Source organism: Pseudopipra pipra, chromosome 25 (assembly GCF_036250125.1).
Source record: "Pseudopipra pipra isolate bDixPip1 chromosome 25, bDixPip1.hap1, whole genome shotgun sequence".
NCBI lineage: Eukaryota > Metazoa > Chordata > Aves > Passeriformes > Pipridae > Pseudopipra > Pseudopipra pipra.
Window position 1 is genome coordinate 5,774,393 of NC_087573.1, and position 16,193 is coordinate 5,790,585.

A 16,193-nucleotide genomic window follows, 5' to 3' on the forward strand; every position below is an offset into this window, starting at 1 on the left:
GTTGCCAGTTTTGGGCAGTGTGACTCCCCATTTTTGGCTTTTCTTCTCTCTTGCTCACCATAAATAGCTATTTTATGTTTTCCAACTGCCAGCAACAAACTGGGGGAGAAAATGGTCAAGATGTGTGTGGCTGTAAGTGCCAGCCCTGGCTGTGGCACATCTGCTGTGTATGGATGGGTGAGGCAGCAGAGAGACCACAGTACCCATGAGCTGGGGAGAAACGTGGGCAGTTAATAGAGGGAGAGGAAGAGAAAGAGAAGCCAAATTGCTATGTCAGCATTTTGGGCCCAGGCCTGAGGAAAGCCAAGCTTTTCCATCCCCACCCTGAGCCCCCCATCGCTCTGCTGACCGACCCAAAGCCAGGGCCCCTGGACCACGTATCCTCCAGGGCCTGCACTGCTCCCCAAACCCCCCAGGTTTGGGAGTTCCTTGTGTGCAGACACACACATCTGCCCAACCCATCCTCTCTGGGCAGATTCCTGACCCTGGGAGCTGAGGCTGGGGGTGAGAGCAGAGGGGGTGCCATGCAGGTGGGAGGTGGGACAGCTTCACCTGCTGCCTGTGAGGGCTGAATTACTCATGCAGAGGAAAAGGTCACCCAGAGGCTGAAAAACAAACAAATAGCCAAGTGACTCGGGCAGGGAGGAAGCAGAGCAGGGCCAGGGCCGGCGGCTGGTGTGTCCCCCAGCACCAGGGATGTGGTGCCAGCACACTCCCAGCCAGCCTGAAAAGCAGGGAGAGGACCATGGGAAGTGTTTCTAATGCCTCCAGAGGTGGGGACACTGAGGCAAAACACGGGGTTGGTAGGTATGTGGCCTCGCAGCCCCTCCAGCACACGGGCTCCTGGTTCAATGAGGCCAGGGGACCCCAGTGCCAGGGCCCCCAGGTAGAGCTGGGGCTCAGTGCAGAGCCCCAAAATGCAGCGAGGTGCCCTGGAGCTGTGGGACTTCAAAGGCAGGAGCCTGAAAATCTGGCTTTTCTGCTCCCAGCCCCGCAGTGCCCCCGCTCCATCAGCCCTCCCTGCACTTCTCCAAAGGTGCCCCGGTGCTGGGGCTGCTCTGCCCGGGCTGGGGGCTGCCCTGTGCCTCGGCCTGGGGCAGGGGCTCTGCCAGCACCCAGGGGGCAGGGACTGGCACCTTCCCTGCAGCACCCTGGGGGTGCAGTAAGTGCAGGAGAGGGGGAAGGAGGAGGTTCAGGGCCCTTTTTTTCCACCTGATGAAATCCAAGCTCTGGGTTTGGGGTCGGTTTGGGGCTGGCTGGACCCCCCCCCCAAGTGCCAGGGAGGGCAGTGGGGGTGATGGTGCCAATGCTTTTGGCAGGTGAGACCATGTGTACCTCCTCCACCACCGTGTGCCCTGTGGAGAGGCTGGCACTGCCTCACTTCTCTGTGACCATCCCTGACTTTGTGGGTGATCTTTCCTCATGCAAAAGTGAAAAGAAAAGGAAATCACGGCCATAGCAAGCAGTGCTCTGGTTTTTTAGCTTTGGGTCATGTCTTTGGGTCTGACTTCCTTCAGATGATCCTAAAGTTATTTCATTGTTGACCATCCTCAACTACAGTTCCTAAATCACTGGATTTTGGTTTGGAAGCCAACACCTGCCCACTGCCCAGCTGGAAAACTTCCCAGAGCCCTGTGATGTCTGTGTGCCCACACTCCAGGGGAGCAGAGGGCCAGGATGTCCACACCACTGCTGGGGGGGGCTTGGCCACCTCCACCGAAGTCCTCTTGGATTTGGGTGTAGGAAGAAATGCTGTTGTCAAAACATGGAGCTTGGGATGCTGAGGGGGCCCAGACAGGGATTGCAGGTATTGCAGTGGGGGTTCCACAGTGTTCTGGTGGTGTGTCTTGGAGAGGGTGTCCCAGGGAGGCTGAGGAGTGTGGCTGTGACCACCACCCACCAGTGGACTGGGGCTATGGGAGCCAGTGGGAGGGTTGGAGCTCATCAGAAAGAAACAAAAACAGGGACCACACATTGCTGGAACTGCAGATGGACCAACCAGCACATCCCAGCCTCCATCTGTCACCCACCATCCCTGAACAGGAGTCACTGGGCTGCTCTGGGAGTGGGGGTGGCCCGTTCCAGCCAAAAGGGGATGCTGAGATGCATCAAGTGTCTCAGAGGCAGGTGGGAGGGCCTGGAAATACCCTGAAAATGTCCAAAAAGTGTATCAGGGTCCCTGCCTGGGCCGGAAATTTTGGATTATTTGGAATAGTCTTCTATTTTTCCTGTGGAATATTTTGCCTCAGGCTGAAAAGCAGCCTGGATTTTGGGATATGCAAACTGACATCGCTGCTGAACCGTGGCCACCCACTGACACAGAAGAGCCAATATCTTCCTCCTGGTTATAGGAGCTGACAAGATCAACATTAGGAAGGTTTCATGTGTCACTTGGCAAAACCATGGAAAGCTTAAAGTCTTCAGTGGGTGGCTCAGCTCCATTTCAATAATGTCTTCCCACTATCCCAAAGTAGATAATTCCTCCTTATTTAGTAAAGACGTTTCTATGTGCCAGTGGCACAAGGCAGGAGCATGTGCTGTTCATAAAGGGCCTGCTGGCTTTCCAAGAACCCTCCTCAGCTTTGACACCTGCAAACATTTCACATCTCCCCAGAGTACCCAAGATGAGAAAAACAAATTGTCCCACAACATTTCTAGGAGTGGAAGGTGTTTCTCACATTTTAGGGAAATTGTCCTGCTTTTGGATGCAGCCCCACAGCTGCTCCCACGTGGATTTGCTGCCTGCAGCCAAGTGGGAAGGATCAGTCTCATGGCCATGGATGAAGGGGCTGTCACAGGCACCATCCCCAGCTGCACCACGTACAAGAGGATATCCAGTCAGGTTGGGGTTCTGACAACAGGGGCTGTGGCTGGAGAAGATGGGGCTCTCCAGCTGCAGGATCAGCTGTGTTCGCCCTGGGAGACCAGGACAAGGAGCAGCAGATCCCAAAGGGATGAGAAGCATCTGCCCTGCTGGGCAGCAGGAGATGTGGGTGTCCTGGGGCTCCTGCAAAGGGGTGGAGATCCCTGAGCTGGGAGAGGTGTCTCAGCCCTGTGGGGCATGTTTGGGGTTTGGCCTGGGGCTGTGCTGGTTGCCAGGTTGGGCTGTGATGATTATCCAAATTCTGGTGCACTTTCCATCTCCATGGCTGTCCCCACTGCCTGCTCTGCTTTGGTGCCTCGGGGCATTGCCCAGGTCTGGTGGGACTCACTCACAGATGCAGCAGAGTGAGGGAATCCTTCCCAGGGCTGCAGAAAGCATCAGCTGTTGGAGAACATTCTGGAGGTTTTCACCCCTGCTGTCACCAATCCATGGAGCAGGTGGGACTCGATGGACCCTTCCAGCAGCTCGTGAGGGGTGAGAGCTGCCAGATGATCTGTAGGAGAAACACCCAGGTGGAACCAATCATCAAGAGCAACAAGGCTGGTGAAGGGACTGGAGCACAAGTCCTGTGAGGAGAGGCTGAGGGAGCTGGGGTTATTTAGCCTGGAGAAGGCTCAGGGGAGATCTCATCACTCTCTACAACTCCCTGACAGGAGGGGGGAGCCAGGTGAGAGTTGGTCTCTTCTCCCAGGCAGGTATCAGTAAGACAAGAGGGCTCGGTCTTAAGCTCTGCCAGGGGAGGTTTAGGTTGGATATTAGGAAGAAATTCTTTACAGAGAGGCTAATCAGGCATTGGAATGGGCTGCCCAGGGAAGTGGTGGACTCTCTGTCCCTGGAGGTTTTTAAGATGAGACTGGATGTGGCATCAGTGCCATGGGCTGGGAACCACGGCGGGGTTGGATCAAGGGTTGGACTTGATGATCTCAGAGGTCCTTTCCAACCCAGCTGATTCTGTAATTCTGTGATCAGGACAAGTCCCATGGACCCTCACGATTTCACTGCAACGTGACCCTGCAGCCTTGCAGTCACCTTGGAGGAGGTGACCTCAATGTCCCCTTGTCTCTGAGCTGTCTCACAGAGGGAAAACCTTCTCCTACCCCCATGGTGAGTCTGTGAGGCATCCTCTGTCCCTGAGGCAGCCGGTGGTCCCCTGCCCTCTGCCTGGCACGGGGGGCTGGCTCTGAGACTGGCAGCTGAGGGTTGGGATGGACTTGTTTGGAGGTTCGGTCGCAAAGGACACCAGAGGCTCAGCTGTTGTTTCTAAGTCTGTCCTGGATGCCCTGGGGAGTCTGTTGTTGTCTTTGCAAATTCCACCAGGGTTGTCAAAACTAGGACGGTGCTTGGAAGAGGGCAAGGATGGGATGGATGGGAAGGCTCCAGAGAGGGAAAGAGATCGCTGCAAGTCCATTTCTTCAGGCGGATTGGCTTCATGTGGGACAACTAAACTGCTCACAGGGGTCAGATACCTTTGAATTTGGAGTCCCAAGACCCTGAGGAGCCAGAGACCATTGTGGTTTTCCCAAAGTCAGAGGGCAGATGTGGAAGCCCCTGCCACATTTGTGAGGCTGATGTCCAAGGATGAGGAATCACCAACACCCTCCAGGGACTTGGTATGTCCAGAGGGAGAGAGAAACTGCCCCATCCATCTAAACACATGCCAAGGGGGCCTCTCATAAGAGACCAAACACAGGTGACCTGTAGGTCATGGGGATGGTTAGGGACAAACAGCTGTCCCTGGGGACTTGGTCCTGGGTGGGTCTGACCGCCCCATGCAGCTCTCTGGGAATTTTCTGTCGACATCCATCCCCTTGGTGGCAGCCCATGGGGACCCTTCACTTCAATCAGTGGCTCTCAGTAATAGGGATATTACTGTGCTTTGAATTGGGCCTCAGCACTGCTCTGCCCCATAGATCCTGATCCTTCCTACCCCCCAGAAGCTCAGAGTGATGCACAACCTCAGGTGGTACCTGATAAAACAGCCCCCTCACCTTGAGGCAGCTCACTGTGGTTTGTGAGCTGGGGTTGGAGACCTGAAACATCCCCATCATGTCAGCTGGGGAGGAGGGATGGGAGATCCCGGGCTTCTGCCACTTCTGCTGCTGCAGTCCCCCACGGCAGTGCTGGAGCTTTGAAACAGATGGGGAAGCCCCAAGTCGAGGGGTCCCACTACCCCATCCCTTGCCTGCCCTTTCCTCCTCCTCACTCCGGGTCCCAGCAGAGGATGAAACCTGAGCCTGGAGCAAATGGCATCTGAAGCAGCCCCCATCCCATCCCCGGGCAGCGGGAGCTGTGGGAATGCAGTGCCTTTGTCACAGGCTAATTTTGGCTCCTCTGTGCTCCGAAAACAATCCCAAGGCAGCTGGGAGGAAAGATGCAGGAGGCCTGGCCCCATGGGGCTTTTGCCTTATAAAGGTCTAATGGGGTGGTTTAAATCCTCCTCCTCTCTGCAGCCTGGAGCAGATCTGCTGCACTGGCTCTCAGAGCCAGGGAAGGGGAGAGGTCCTTGGAGGGGTCCCCGAGGTGGGTGGGCACAGGGGGGTTTCCCCCTGCCCACTGGGATTTGTTTAGTGCAATTCACACAAGGATGGCACCGCCACTGTCACCATCACCCATCTCCCAGCAGGTGTCAGGGCAGGGGGAAGGAGGCCCTGCATCCCTGGCTCTGCGGGGTGGGGGGGCTGTCTTTGCCCCCCACCTCAGGACCTGCCCCACGCAGGCAGCTGTGTGTCCCTCCGTGACCATAATAGCCCCAGGATTAACATACCGGGCATTGTCCCGCTGGGCCCCACGCTGGGAATTGTTTGCTCCTAAATTTGTCCCTAAAAATATCACAGGGAACAGGTGTTGCTTGCCCTGTGATTCTCTGCCATGCAAAGCCTCCTTCCACAGGGGCACTGGGCAAGGGGCTTTGTAGGGTGCAGGGGGGTGAGACAGCAGCTTTTTCTCTGCTTTTCAGGAATTTCATTGGGAAAACTTCAGGGCTGGTGAGAGGCTCAAAGTTGCTTGAGCATCCCAACCCACTGGGCTGTACTGAGGGAGACTGGATGGACCTTCTCCCCAAAGGGGGACAGCTCCTTGGTCCCAAATCCATGTTTTAGCCCATCACCCCTCAGCAACCTGGCTCAGGGGGTTTATCCTCTTCTCTGGTGGCTCTGGTGGCTCCCAGGAAGTCCCTTGGCCAGTGCTGCTCTGGGGACATCGTTCTGTGTATGTCCCATCATGCAGGGGGGTCAACACTGCAGCATCTCCCCAGGCTCACAACGCCCCACCCCCAACCCAGCAGAGACCTACTGAAAGCAAAAAAGAAAAGAAATAAAAGGAAAAAAAAAACAAACCACACAACAAAAAGAAAGGAAAAAAAAAATCAAGAGATTTTCTGTAAAGGAAAAGCACTGCAGTGTTTCAGCTCATAGGTTCTGTCTCCCCCAGAAAGACTCAGGGGTATTGCAGCATCTCTGGTGCTGTTTCACATCAGAGAGGAGCAAGGCAGAGGTGCCACGAGGATACACCTCATCCCCATGGGCATCACTATCACAGCCTGGTCAGCCTGAGCTGGTACCTCCATGTGTTCACACACAACACCCCTGTGAGCAGCAAGTGCTGCCCAAGCTGGGGGGATTCCAGTGCCTAAAGGGGCTCCAAGAGAGCTGGACAAGGAATAGAGTGACAGGACAAGGGGGAATGGTTTCCCACTGCCAGAGGGCAGGGTTAGATGGGATACTGGGAAGGAATTCCTGGCTGTGAGGGTGGGGAGGCCCTGGCACAGGTTGCCCAAAGAAGCTGTGGCTGCCCCATCCCTGGAAGTGTCCAAGGCCAGGCTGGACAAGGCTTGGAGCAACCTGGAATAGTGGAAGGTGTCCCTGCCCATGGCAGGGGGGTACAACAAGACGAGTTTTAAGGTCTGTTCGAACCCAAACCCTTCTGGGATGATCCACATGCAAACAGCCCCGGAATTCCCCAAGTCAAGGGGAGCTCATGGGGGGCCCTGAGACATGCGGGCACTAACACAGGGGTGCTGTGTGTGTCACCCCGTGCCCCAGCCAGTGCCCCAGGTGTGTGCAGCACGTCACAGCATGCTGGGGCTCACAGCAAACGCCTGCAGCAGCAGGGGATTTGTGCTATTTTTACTGACCACTTACAGGCAGGGCTGCCATTCAATACTCCCCCTCGGCTGCTGGCCCCCTGCACTTGTGGCTCTCCGGGGGCCAGGCATCACCTCCCTCCTGCACAGCCCCAGGTAAGGCACTGCCCCGGGGTCCCCCTGCCCGAGGCCCCTTGGGTGTGCTGGGGGTGACACGGGTGAGACCCGTGCTGGGGGTGACACGGGTGAGACCCGTGGCACTCGCATGTGGTGGTGGCGTGGAAGGGAGGGATGGGAATTTGAATGTCTCCCCCTCTCTGAGGTGGATCAGACATTCCCTCTGCTCTTGGAGAGAGGATTGGTGAAGGTGCAATGGGGAGAAATATTTTGGAGCTGATATTTGATTGTTTTTTTTCAGAAAACTGGCAAACAGGGCTGCTCTGGGGAGCATTTCCCTGTGTGTCCCAGTCTAGCTGCTCACTGGTGTGAGCTTCAAGGGCAGGGGCAGAGTGTGGCATTGTCTTAACTAGGAGTGTGCTTGTGGTTTGTCTCCCCGGGGATGGGGAAGGATGTCAGGATTGACTGTGTTTGGCTCACAGCTGGGTGAGTGCAAACAGTGCAGGATTAGCTTGTCCAGATCCTCTCATCCCCATCAAAGTCTCTTGTGGATGCTCCAGATCCAGCTGGATCTCAAAAGTCCTGGCACTGGGGATTGCTGGGGATGTCTTACCAGCACAGCTGAGTCTTGGCTGTCCTCTGGGAGGGCAGTTTGGAACTATTTGCCCCTAAAAATTGACTGACCTTGGTAGAGGTCATCAGGCTGAGGTGCTGTGTGGATCCCACCTCGTTGGGACACTGGGCTTTGCTCCAACGGGGAACACTGGGGACACTGAGAGGCTTCACTCAGCCCCTGTCACCTCCAGAGAGACAAAGGCTCTTCTGCCACCACTGATATAAACCAGGGGGGAGCAGCTGGGACCCAACCTGCACCAGTGCTGATTTGTTTCCTTTGGGATGTTTGTCATGGCATGAAAAACCTCCCAAAAGGCATGAAACAGGTGGCTCTGACTGATGTGGAAAAAAACCCTCCTGTTCTTGGGGTTTTTCCTTGTAAATCTAGGGATCTGGGAGGCTCTGGGAGAGATTCTTTCTGGGATTTTATGGTATTTCACCCCCCAAGCTCCATTCCTTCAGGACACAGCTCTGGCCAGGCTGCAGGGAATGCAGGGAGGGGACAGGGACAAGTGGACAGAGCCAGGAGGTGCCCTGGGACTTGCTCGGCACAGGCTGCACGCACACCTGGCAGCAGCATTTTGAGACAGAATTGTTCCGTTTTCTTTCCCCCAGCAGGAATCTTCGGGTTTAAACCACTTTGCAAATTTAGGGGGACGCAAAATGATCAGGGGAAAAAAAAATCCCAGTGTGGCCATTTCACTTCTAAGGAAAAGGACTAAAAAGACCCCTGGAAAATACTGTTTCTTTCTAAAATATTGGCATCAGGTTGCCACTGCTGGTTGGAAAGAGAAAAAGAATAAAAAATGATTGGCATTTTGCCACGTATTTTTCTGTTACTGGGGTTCACACAGTGCCCCAGTTCCTTGGCAAGAGAGGGCAGTGCCAGTGGTGGGGCTGGGGGAGTGAGGGAGGCAGCACAGTCTGGAGCAGCTGCCAAGGCATGAGATTACCAAGCAAATATAAAATATGAAACCCTGAGTGTTTCACCAGGGATGGGGCTGCTAAAGGAACCTCCTCAACTGTGGGCTGTGACTTACTGAATCCCAGAATGGTTTGGGTTGGAAGGGACCTCAAAGCTCATCCCATTCCACCCCCTGCTATGGGCAGGGACACCTTCCACCAGCCCAGGTTGCTCCAAGCCCCGTCCAACCTGGCCTTGGACACTTCCAGGGATGGGGCAGCCACAGCTTCACTGGGCAGCCTGTGCCAGGGCCTCCCCACCCTCACAGCCAGGAATTTCTTCCCAATATCCCACCTAACCCTGCCCTCTGGCAGTGGGAAGCCAGTCCTCCTTGTCCTGTCACTCCATCCCTTGTCCAAGTCCCTCTCCAGCTCTCTTGGAGCCCCTTTAGGCACTGGAAGGAGCTGTAAGGTCTCCCAGGAGTCTTCTCTTCTCCAGGCTCAGCACTCCCAGCTTTGCCAGCCTGGCTCCATGGCAGAGGTGGTGCCCCTTGCTCCATCACTCCCTAGATGAGTTTTGGCTCCCCCATCCCTGCCGTTGCCCTCAAGGGACTGCAGGACAGGACTCCCAGAGCCGACACAGTGCGGGGAGTCCCAAGGCCCCCCATTTCTCCCGAGATTTCCAGCCACACTCCCCTCCATCCCCTCGCTCCGAGCTGGGGCGGGTGATGCAGCCGGCGGGAGAACAGCTCCGTGCTTGGGAAAACCCCCGAGGATCAGGAGCCCGAGTCCTGCGGGGCCGGCTGGCGGCAGGTTGGAGCTTGCCCGAAATGAAATCAGGTTTCCTCGGAGCCAGACGGCTCGTCCCGGTGTTTCACGGCGCTGTGGAGGCTGCGGAGCCGCTTCCCTCGGCCGACAGCGCGGGGCAGCACCGGACCTCGGGATCCTTCTGTCGCTGCTTTCTGGCTTTGTGTGGATTTGGGATTTGCACGTTTGTTTCACCTTCTTCCCTCTTATTTTTTTTTTTTTCGGCAGGCGAAGGGCAACAGCACATCGCCGCGATGCCAGAGCCGTAAGTAGCACTTGGTCCCCTGGGATTCACTAAACCCTCTCCTGGCTGCTCGTGCAGTCTGAGCTTGGAGGGGTTCAACTGGGAGCCTGGCCCCAGCTGAAGACTACTGTGGCATTCCCCTTGCAAAAAACTGTCTTTAAATAACACTCATTAGTGATTTCGATGTCACAATTCAAACCTTTAAGCTTTCCTGCATCCTAGAATGTGGGTCTGAGGTGGGCAGCACCTCACTTGATTTGCTGTGAGGCTCCTCATAGCACATTGTACAAATAGAACATGTTCTCTGGTGTGCAGAGAAGGGAGAAACCTCCCTTCAAAGCCCCAGCCCTTCAAACCTGAGCAGGATCCAAACATCCCTGGCTGCTCAGGGAGAGGGTGGATGAGAGTGTTGTGGCCCGAACTGCAGGGACTGAGCTGGGACTGGCAGGGTGGGCACCCTGTTGACTCAGCTGAGGCATCTGAGTGGCATTTTGGCTTTCTGAGCAGTCCCACCACTGCATTTCCAGCGAGCACCATCTCAGACCTGGCTCACATGCTGGTGAGCCAGAAATAAGGAACATTCCAGAAATAAGGAACCAACTGCAATCACACAAGATGCTTTCTTTAACTGTTCCCTCTTTTTTTTTGCTCTCACTGATGCCCTGTTTTCTTCTCTTGTTTCTTATTCCTTCCTGGCTGCTCACCTGCCTGCAGGGAGGTAAGTGCCTTTCCCTTCAGGAGTGATCTCGATGCTGCTCTGCGTTTGTTGTGAGTTTGTTTTCAAAGGGTGTTTTCTTTTTCCTCCCCTTTCCCCTAGAGAAAATCCAAGATCACAGCCTCACGCAAACTCTTGTTGAAGGTGAGTCCTGAGGGTTGGAAACTCCCTGGGATTTGTGTTGCTGGGGGAAAGGAGCTGGGGTTGGAGTGCGTGGTTGGTGGGACAGTGATGAGGAATGGCACAAATATGGGAGCAGCTCCTATCCCACCACTTGTCTTCTCACTCATGTGGGCTTTGTGGTCCAAGCACCAAACAAACCTCCCCTCACCTCCCCTTCACTAAGGTGGGGAGAGGCTCTGACACCTTCAGCTGTGAAGCCACAGCCCCTGTGTTGGTGCTCCAGCAGCTCTGCAGCATAAGCCTGGGCGCTCCCCGGGATGTGGCTTGGGATAAACATTTAATGCCCAAGCAGAGCAAAGAGAGTGCCAACGTCAGCACCCATCGGGACCACAGCCCCAGGGGGTTCTGCTGCTCCCTCTGCCTTTGGGGTCCCCACACAAAAGGTGTAGGGAAGTTTTGATGTGTGTTTGGGGCACAGCTATAGCGGGAGGAGGTTTGGCAGACGGGACTGTCCCATCCTACAGATGTTGAACAAGTAGGCTCGGGGGGGAACAAAGGAGCCTGTTCACGCTTCTGCCATTGACTTGTGCTCGTAGAGTTTGATGCTGGCAAAAGCCAAGGAGGAGTGGGATCAGGAGATCGTGGACAAGCAGTCAGAAAAGGAGAGATACCTGTCGGAGCGGATTACACCGCTGCACACCAGTGGGCTTTCCTTGAGCCAGCTCCAGGTATTTCTCAGGTCTAAGGGTCGAGTGAGCTCCTTGGGAGCATGGAGGGGCCTCACTCACTGCTCTCTCGTTGTGCTTGGCCCCCAGGACCTGTGCAGGGAGCTGCATGAGAAGGTTGAGATTGTGGATGAAGAGAGATACGACATTGAGGCGAAGTGCAACCATAACACCCGGGAGGTAGGAGGCAGGACGGGCTGTTTGCCTCTGCAGAAACTCCCTCCCAGGGGGTAGCTCTGGCCTCCATGGGGGTCTGACAGGGACTGGATTGAGCTCAGATGTGGGACATGCACCAGGGTTATCTAAGGGCTGGTGTTTGCTCTGCAAGGCACCACTCAGCACAAGGTCCATCCCTGCCCAAGGGAACTCAGACTGTCCACGGGGGCCACAGGCAACCTCCTCGCTCTCCTGGTCACACTGTGTGGGTCTGAGAGTCTCTCATGGTACAGCTGCCATCTGAGCCAGCTGGGATGAAGCCATGACAGCAGCTCTGTGCTTGGGTGGACAGTCCCTTGGTGAGAATGGTCCTCGTGGCTGCAGGAGAGGCGCAGATCCCTCTGGGGCTCAGTGTCAGCAGAGACTCCTGCTTCACACACCCTTCATGCAAAGCAGCCATGCAGTGACCTCCCACTCACCCTCCTTCCCTCAACCTGCAGATCAAAGATCTGAAAATCAAAGTCCTTGATCTCCGAGGGAAGTTCAAGCGGCCCCCCCTGCGCCGAGTCCGCGTCTCTGCTGATGCCATGCTGAGGGCTCTGCTGGGCTCCAAGCACAAGGTGTCCATGGATCTCAGAGCTAACCTGAAGTCTGTCAAGAAGGAGGACACGGAGAAGGTGGGTGACTCTTCTGGAGGCCGGAGATGGAGATACTTGCTAGGAATGCCCTTGACCTTCTCCAGGGTGCCCTTGTCATCCCTTGTCAGCCTCAGAAAGAGCCTTGTGAGGCACTGCTCGTTGTGGGATGTCATAGGATCACGTAGGAGCAGTTTGACCAGGCCAGGTGGATGGTAACAAGTGAGATTTGGGGCTATGTCCATGGTGCTCTTCCTTCCTAGAGCACATGGGTGTCTTTCATTTGGCCCCCCTTGGCACGACTGTTGGGCTGCATGTGCAGAGAGTTTGGTCTTTGATTTTCCAGGGAACCAGGAGAGCTCCTGTTGGGAGCAACAACATCCAGAAAACTCCCAGGGACCTCCCAGACCCAGATTAGATAAAACAAAGCAGCCCAGCAAGCACACTTGACCTGAGATAAACAGCCGAGTTCCCACCAGCTTGGCAGAGGTGTGAGAGGGAAAAGTCTCAACACCAGTGATGAAGAGGATTGCCCAAACCTGCCTGGGGTGTGCAGGTGCCCCAACAGCAAGAGCTGTGCTGCTTTCCTAGGGGCCCTCCCCAGAGGGCTTTTACCCTTTGGTCTCAGCTCAGCAGACTGGATGAGATCTCAATTTTCAACTATTTTTCCTTTTTCCTCCTGTTGCCAGTCTAGTACTTTTCCAGTCCTTTGGATGGAAAAGGGTGCTTACAGCCCTTAGCACCAGGTGGTGAATGGATCTGGGTTTATTTTAGATGTCATGAGATGATGTTGGGGCACAGCTTGTAATCTGTGAATGCTGTGGATTGGCAGAGCAGACACCTGCACATGGTCCCAGAGCTTCCATCACCTCCCCTGTCTGCTCCAGAAGTGGCTGCCAGGCTCTCACTGCCACAGCAGCAATCCCAGTCCCCTCTGAAAGCTTGGGGAAGGTGGAGGTGGGTTTTATGGGAGCTGGAAAGTCGAGGCAGGAAGTGAGTCTGTACCTCTGCCCCTGTGTGTTGGTGTCGATCCGAAGTCCCAAGTGCTGGTTTTGAACTCCTAAAGAAATTTTTCTGGGACTTCTGTGCCTTCTAGTGCACGAATGCAATCTAGCCAGGCTTTGAGGGAGGAGTATCCACATGAATCCAGATATCTCCAAGGAGATCAGACCTTCCCAGTCAGCTCCACATGCAGGGACACACGGCAGAGCTGGATCTGCAGTCGAGGGACTTTGCAACAGGGCAGCTGCCTCCCCCAGCTCCTTGTGCTCCAGGGCCGAGGGCTCTGTGCAAGGGGCACGGACAGCGTGGGGCTGCTGCTCCCCCATCCCACAGCCCCTGCATCCCTGCATCCCTCCCACAGGAACGCCCCGTGGAAGTGGGCGACTGGCGCAAGAACGTGGAGGCCATGTCGGGGATGGAGGGCAGAAAGAAGATGTTCGACGCTGCCAAGTCCCCCACGGGGCAGTGAGAGGTAGGGCCCTGCTCCTCCTTTCCCCTGTGCTCCCTGCAGCATCCCAGTCTGTGCTTATGGCCAGGGAAATGCAGAAACCAACCCCATCCTTACAGGAAAAGAAAGGCATCACATCCCCCTGTCCCACCCCACACTTGGGACAAGTATCTGTCCTGCACATCCCTGCCATGGGGCCCCTGCCAGCAGCTGTTCTCTCTCAGCTTGTCCATGCTGCCCGTGTCACACTCGTCCTGTGCATCATGGGCATTGCTGACACTGACTTCAGGCTGCTGAAAGCAGCCCCAAACCTCCTCTCTGCCCCACGGCTCTGTTTCTTTCCCACAGGAGCATCAGGAAGAAGAGCTGCCCCATCCCTGCTGCCTGCCTCCCTTTCCCTCACTGCCCCTCTGTGCTCTTTCCACCCTTACCCTGAATTCACCACTGAGCTGAAACATGTGGACAACTGTGTGGGAAGGAGACCTGAGCTTCCTTCTTTCAGCACTGCCATCAGCCCTGCTCCTGCTCAGCCCTGGCACAGCAGCTCCCCAGTATCACCTGCACGGGCCATGCTGTCTCCAAGGGCCCACTGGCCATCCCTCCCCTCCCACCACTGCAGAGAGGCCTCAGAGACGGCTCCTGGTTCTCCTTCTCCCCCATCCTCTGGCAGGTGCAGCCTGAGATGTCCCTGTGTGGCTGCACATGTATTAAAGGACGGTGTCCCAGGCAGAGCATCGCGTGGGCTCATCACTGGGGACACTGGCCAGGGGCAGGGGCTGCTCCACAGCCTGGTGGGGAGGACACCCTGGTCCTTTCCTGACCCCCTGCACTGTCCCCGTGCTGGCCCCCAGGCCAGCAGCACATGCTGGGCTCAGACTGGCTTTGAGCTCATCTCTTCCAGCCCCCAGGCTGCTCCCTCATGTCCCACCGTCCCTGCTGAGCCCCCCGGTCCTGTGCATGGGCCACCCTTGCTGGGCTCCAGCAATGCCCCAACCTGCCACCCACCAACTGGGGGGGCTGTGAAAGAGCTACCTGCTGGCTCCCCCAAACCCCCCTTTCCTCTGGTTTTAGAAAAGCCTTCAGAGCTTGCTCCCCAAGACACCAACTCTCCCACCAGCTGCCCCATCACAGGTCTGGGAGCTGTGGGAATTGGGGCAGCCCCATTACAAGGCTATATTCAAGCAGTGTTTCAGGAGAGCACGAGACAAATCCACCTTTCAGGCCAAAAATCTCATGCTCCCCCCCAGCCCCATCATTTCCTGTATCACAGCTCCCCAGACTGCATCTGGTTGAGTGAAAGCAGCTGGGAAATGTGTCAGCTCATCCCCAGAGCAGGGCAGGAGGGGTGAATTAGTGAGCATTCACACCATATTGGGTCTTCTGGCTGGTTGCAGTGCAGGAGATGCTCAGGCCCCACAGAGTGCTGGTTTTGGTGTGTGTAGCAGTGCCTTGTCCATGTTCCCAACGTATCCAGAGGAATTACAGCATCAATGGTTTCAAACCCACACCACACTGTGGGTGTGTTGCAGCACACCCCATCCCTTTGTAGTGAGCTTGTAAAGTGCAGAAAATGCAATAAACTGGGAGCAAAGTACAGGTCTCTAGATGGCTGGAAGGAAATAGCATCAAAAAGTGTGTGACTTCCAAGGAACTCAATCTTCCCAGGGAAACATTAAATTCCTTAGGGATAGAAAAGGGTGTCCCCATGCAGATGGCTCCTGCAGGACTCTCCACAGCAGACTCGTGGCTGACAGTGCAAGCAAGGAAAGGTGGGTTTTGGTTTGGAAGCTGGAATGCTCTGGGCATCACATCCCCTCCTTTGGCCAATTCAGGGATACTGAGCTGAACTGCTCACTGTTGTCCCCGGACAAAGAGGGTGAGGGTAGGTGGTGACTGATGGGAACCCTTCTTTCTAGCATGGTCACTGGCACTCGGGCTGCCACAACACCCAGCAGCTCCTTCGCAGAGGATTTAAAACCCATATGAAAACTCATCCCAAAATCAGGGGTAGATCAGAGGTGGCTGCTAGCTGGAAAATGCACATTTGTTCCATTAGCAAACACTGATGCATGATCTTTGTCATTCCACCTGACCCTCCAGGCCCTCCGCATCCTCCTGCATGACTGGAGCAGTTGCATGGCACACAGAGCCTTTTCCACCCATTTTTTTCCTATTCAAGCTTGATTTGGCTAAGCAGCTGCAGCCTGGCATGGCTCCAGGACTCAGTGACCCCTTGTCCTCACCCCACACATCCCAGGACAGGCTCTGGGCAGGCACAGCTCTGGGAACTGAGTCCGTGTCTCGGCCAACCCAAGCAACTCCTCTCTCAGAGGAGTGATCAGATATCACTCATGGTGAGATCCCAGGATCTGCCATGGCCCAACCTGTCCCACCACTGGAGGCAAAAGGCTTTTTGGCTACGATCTCACCCCTCCGAGCTCAGTGCCCAAGCGGGAACGGTGCCCAGGCAGCGTCCTGGGATCCCGCCGTGTGCACTCCCCCAGAGGGAACTCACACACTCGGCAGCCAGCCTGGCACAGGAAGAAAGATGTGCAGGGAGAGGTAATAACTGCTACCTGACCAACTGGTAGAGCTGGAAAATGCAGGAGAGGATTCATGGAAACAAATCCTTCTTCAGGCCTGGAACATAAGCAGAAAATGGCACACCGAGGTTTGAGAACAGTTGCTCTGAGCTTAGTGCAATTATGCTAATTTGGTAATTAAAGAAAAAAACCCAA

General features: G+C 55.5%; 1 protein-coding gene across 1 annotated transcript; it reads left to right on the top strand.

Annotated features, from left to right (window-relative positions):
• The first annotated feature begins 7,020 nt into the window (after nucleotides 1-7,020).
• TNNI1 (troponin I1, slow skeletal type) lies at nucleotides 7,021-15,049 on the top strand. Its single transcript, XM_064635732.1, has 8 exons — nucleotides 7,021-7,121; nucleotides 9,636-9,676; nucleotides 10,469-10,510; nucleotides 11,086-11,217; nucleotides 11,305-11,394; nucleotides 11,871-12,047; nucleotides 13,369-13,479; nucleotides 13,804-15,049. The coding sequence occupies exons 4-7, from the start codon at nucleotides 11,092-11,094 to the stop codon at nucleotides 13,474-13,476; spliced, it is 501 nt and encodes a 166-aa protein (XP_064491802.1). The 5' UTR covers nucleotides 7,021-7,121; nucleotides 9,636-9,676; nucleotides 10,469-10,510; nucleotides 11,086-11,091; the 3' UTR covers nucleotides 13,477-13,479; nucleotides 13,804-15,049.
• Nucleotides 15,050-16,193: the final 1,144 nt, after the last annotated feature.

What these genes read in the sequence shown, in the direction of transcription:
- TNNI1 (XM_064635732.1), top strand. Translation starts at nt 11,092, where the DNA reads ATGCTGGCAAAAGCCAAGGAGGAGTGGGATCAGGAGATCGTGGACAAG. An exon ending in GCAACCATAACACCCGGGAG is followed by an intron (nt 11,395 to 11,870) that starts GTAGGAGGCAGG and finishes CTCAACCTGCAG; the next exon opens with ATCAAAGATCTGAAAATCAA. An exon ending in AGAAGGAGGACACGGAGAAG is followed by an intron (nt 12,048 to 13,368) that starts GTGGGTGACTCT and finishes TCCCTCCCACAG; the next exon opens with GAACGCCCCGTGGAAGTGGG.